Source organism: Lucilia sericata, unplaced genomic scaffold (assembly GCF_015586225.1).
Source record: "Lucilia sericata isolate MDLA Ls3-8-SP2 unplaced genomic scaffold, ASM1558622v1 Contig004638F_arrow, whole genome shotgun sequence".
In the NCBI taxonomy this organism is placed as follows: Eukaryota; Metazoa; Arthropoda; class Insecta; order Diptera; family Calliphoridae; genus Lucilia; species Lucilia sericata.
In genome coordinates, this window is record NW_023997304.1 from 1 (window position 1) to 5088 (window position 5088).

General features: G+C 31.2%; 1 protein-coding gene across 1 annotated transcript; it reads left to right on the top strand.

Annotated features, from left to right (window-relative positions):
• The first annotated feature begins 2686 nt into the window (after positions 1-2686).
• On the top strand, positions 2687-4370 carry LOC119615253 (retinol dehydrogenase 12-like). The gene is given in 3 exon segments (XM_037971329.1): positions 2687-3180; positions 3251-3421; positions 3424-4370. Coding segments are annotated over 2 exon segments (981 nt in total). The 5' UTR covers positions 2687-3180; positions 3251-3381; the 3' UTR covers positions 4365-4370.
• Positions 4371-5088: the final 718 nt, after the last annotated feature.

Sequence of the window (5088 nt, forward strand, 5' to 3'; positions counted from 1 at the left end):
CCACCCAAAAACAAGTATTTTACGGCACAAAAACAACTTAAGATAGTTACAAACAATAAACTCTCTTAACTGGTTCCACCAAGATAAGCCAAGACCTTAACATTAACACACACAACAGCATAGTATCTTCTATAGAGCGTAAAAAAAAAGAAAATCACAAAGAAAAGCGCTTTTAAAATGATAAGCAAAATAAAACATAAAGAAATTTTCACTTTAACAGACCTTTAAGTCGTACAGCCCAATAATCTTTAAAAAAAACCCATCATGAAAACGAAAGTTGACTGTAGGACTGACTACCCACTGCTAGAGTTACTCTTTCCCTCTCTCTTACACACACACCTTAAACTTAAAGCACCTGCTGTCTGCACAGATGAATGAATGCTTGAGTACTCAAGCTGCGTATGATAATTAAACTATTTTTTTTCTTTAAAGCATTAACTATGTAAATAATTATTTTAAATAATTAGCATAATTATGTTTAAAAACAAAACTTATGAACGAATAGAAAGAAAATTTAATTTGTGTTTGAAAGAGTTTTTTTTTTGTTATAAACATAATAGAGTAAGAGCACTCTACCATTTAGTAAGAGTGTTAAAGTAAATAGAGAGTTTTAATTGAGCTGCAACTGGTTTAAGAAAGTAGATAGTAGTTTAAATGATTTTATAATTTTCTTAATTGTTTTAACTGTGCTTTTTTAACAACAAACATTTAATAAGGTTTACGAAAAGCGCACACAAAGCAAAGTGTTAACAGCAACAATGTTTTAAAACATGGGGCTTAAGTTAAAGTTTAATTATTTTTTTAAGAAAAATTAGTTCAGACACTAAACTCTACTACATTAGACTGTAGACTAAACTTAAGACTAGATTTTAGACTAGATCATAGACTAGGCTATAGATTAGACTACAGACGACACCATAGACTAGACTATACATTGGACTATAAACTAGGCTGTAGACTAGACTATATACTATAATATAGACTGTTTACTAGAGAATAGACTATACTAGACTATAGACTAGACCATAGACTAGACTATAGACTAGACTATAGACTAGACTGTAGACTAGACTATAGACTAAACTATAGGCTAGACTATAGACTAGACTACAGACTAGACTATAGACTAGACTACAGACTAGACTATAGACTAGACTATAGACTAGACTATAGACTGGACTATAGACTAGACTATAGACTAGACTATAGACTAGACTATAGACTAGACTATAGACTAGACTATAGACTAGACTATAGACTAGACTATAGACTAGACTATAGACTATGCTATAGACTAGACTATAGACTAGACTATAGACTAGACTATAGACTAGACTATAGACTAGACTATAGACTAGACTATAGACTAGACTATAGACTAGACTATAGACTAGACTATAGACTAGACTATAGACTAGACTATAGACTAGACTATAGACTAGACTATAGACTAGACTATAGACTAGACTATAGACTAGACTATAGACTAGACTATAGACTAGACATAGACTAGACTATAGACTAGACTATAGACTAGACTATAGACTAGGACTATAGACTAGACTATAGACTAGACTATAGACTAGACTTATAGGACTAGACTATAGACTAGGACTATAGACTAGACTATAGACTAGACTATAGACTAGACTATAGACTAGACTATAGACTAGACTATAGACTAGACTATAGACTAGACTATAGACTAGACTATAGACTAGACTATAGACTAGGACTATAGACTAGACTATAGACTAGACTATAGACTAGACTATAGACTAGACTATAGACTAGACTATAGACTAGACTATAGACTAGACTATAGACTAGACTATAGACTAGACTATAGACTAGGACTATAGACTAGACTATTAGACTAGACTATAGACTAGACTATAGACCTAGACTATAGACTAGACTATAGACTAGCTATAGACTAGACTATAGACTAGACTATAGACTAGACTATAGACTAGACTATAGACTAGACTATAGACTAGATAACTAACTATAGACTAAACCTATAGACTAGACTATAAATTAGACTATAGGCTAGACTGTTGTGCAGAGAGTACATTAGACTGTTTGACAAGATTATATGAATACTAAACTATAGTTCAGATTATAGTCTATTTTGTGTCACAAACAATAGGCTGGACTAAAGTACAAGCTATAGATTAGGCTATAGTTCAGACCATTGACTACTCTGTTGTCTATAGAATACTCTAGACTTAAGAAGGTGAAGTTTAGGTGTAAACATTATCACAATGGGTTAAATTTATAAAAATAACTTATTTTTTTAAAACAAATAAATATTTCTGATTTAAGTATTTTTTGCGTAAAGAATGCAAATCACCGTAAAATATTTTAAATAAAAAATACAAAAACAAGTTTATACATACAATTTAAAAAAATTTAATGTTAATTAAAAATGCAAAATTAGTTTTATAATAACAATTGAACAGTGATGATCAATTTAAGTAAAAACTAAATTTAGATAAAATTTACAATTAATTGTCATGAAGATATTTTAACTTCTAATGTTAAGTGTTGTTCCCTAGTTGTTGTTGTTAAGCTAGTTTAAACCGAGGTTAAACCAAATTTAAACTGAGCAAGTGCTAGAAAATTGTTTAATTAAACTATTAGATAATATTTCTTAAGAAAAATAACTTTATAAACGGCAACACTTCTTAAGTTATTTTGGTATTTACCTAAAAAATTTGAAACTTTTTTTTTAAATATACAAATTGTGGGCCATTAAGAGCAAAACAACAGAGAGTGAATGCAAGTAAGAGAAATTAAAGAAGAATAGCCAAGTAAACAACATTAAAGAAAAAAAAAACTGAAAAGATCTTTGGCCTACTCAGGTTTTAACCAAAAACTTAGTTAGTTTGTGTGGATCAGCAGAAGAGTAAACTTGTTGTGGCTCTAGGAAAAAGAAGCCAGTCGTCGTACAAAAAACATCATCCAACTGACAAGCAGTCAAGCCAAGCAACAGCATATTTCTTCTTCTGTTGTTGTTTTTTTTTTTGTAAACAATAATTACTTACTACTGGCGGTGGTATACTTATAGAGTGGCATACCAAAACCAAGCCAAACTAAACAAGGGCTTGTACAGCAAGCTACCAACAACAACAACAAACAACAGAAATTTTATAGAAAGTTTGAATTTTTTCACAAGTATGTAAAAAAAAATTATTAAAAAAAAGATTTCTTAGCAAAAATTTACTTTTTTTTAAAACAATTACAGTTTTTATGTAATTATGACGGTTGTGGAGAATTTGGAACAGGAACAGGAAAGTAGTTAAAAAACTGTGTTTTGAAGGAGCCTGGGCTTGGGCTATAGAAATTTTCTTTTGGATTTGTGTGGCAGCCTTGATTATGTATCTTTTAAGGAGAATTATAGAAGGACCTTTTTATCGTAACCCAATCGTATAGATGGCAAAGTGGTTATTGTAACCGGCTGTAATACCGGTATTGGTAAGGAAACCGCTCTGGAATTGGCTAGAAGAGGAGCCCGTTTGTATATGGCCTGTAGAGATGCGGCTCGTTGTGAAGCGGCACGTTTGGAAATCATAGAACGTACACAAAATCCCAATGTTTTTAATCGCACCTTGGATTTGGCTTCTTTGTCTTCGGTGAGACAATTTGCTGAACGTTTTCTAGCCGAGGAACAAAGACTGGATATTTTGGTTAATAATGCCGGGGTAATGGCCACTCCACGTAAGCTAACAGCTGATGGTTTTGAGCAACAGATAGGTATTAACCATTTGGGCCACTTCCTTTTAACTAATCTATTATTGGAACGCCTTAAATCTTCTTCACCCAGTCGCATAGTAGTGGTTAGTTCAGCTGCCTATATATTTGGTCGCATTAATAAGTCTGATCTAATGAGTGAGAAATCTTATTCGAAATTCTTTGGTGCCTATGCACAAAGTAAATTGGCTAATATCTTATTTACCCGTAAATTAAGTGAAATTTTAAATGGCTCCAATGTCACAGTCAACTGTCTACATCCCGGTATAGTACGCACTGAATTAATGCGTTATAATACCTGCCCCAAAACCTGGAATGTACTCAAGACCATGATAAATGTTTTCATTCGATCCCCCAAGGCAGGTGCTCAAACTTCCTTATTTTTGGCTTTGGATCCTAAATTGGAATGTAAAACGGGAGGTTTCTACTACAATGCCTTAAGATTCCCCGTTTTACCTAAAGCCGCAGAACAAGAAATGGCCGATTGGCTATGGCAAGAAAGTGAAAAATTGGTGGGTTTGCCAGCCAGCATTAAAGCCAAGGAACCAGAGCCAGAGAAACCCTCTGCTATGGAATCGGTTAAGGTTATTAAAGAAGAGGAAAAGTGAGGACAAACCCCCCAATAAAACCAGTGTCTTAGTTTTAAAAATTTCCATAAATGCTTTAATTTCTTAACTTACTTTATTTAAATTAAATATTTTTTTTATTTAATTTTCTTTTTATAATTTATTGCGAACAAAAATTGTTTAGTATTTATTTGTATTATTAAATAAAGTACAATTTTATTTTTTTATTTATTTACCTTTAAAAATGAACTGCCTTCAATACATTTTTTTTCTAACAAATTCATTGAATGAAATAGAGCAAATAAGAAAAATAGTGTGAAAGAGAGAGAGAGGGAGTGCAGCCAACCAATAACAAACTCACAACTTTGTATACAAATTGTCAATTAAATGCAATACAGAATTGACAATTGAAATTACAAAATAATACTTAAAGAATTTAATCATTATTCAAACTTATATTAAAGTAATAAAACGTATTAAACAATAATGTTTTCCAATTAAATTGTTAAACAATTATTCATTAAGGAAATATTCAAAGCAAAATTGTTGTCCCAGTATTTTTAATAGTAAAATTCTGTATATTTTCTGCCTACAATTTCAAACAATTTGTATAAATTAACAAAACTTTACGTCATAAATAATTAACACGTAAATTCATTATAAAATACCACCCTCCTCAGCAGCTGTTTTATTAATTTTCTAAAAAAAACTACTGTTTAAATTTTAATTAATTCCAGTTAAATAAATTATTAATCACGTGCTAAAT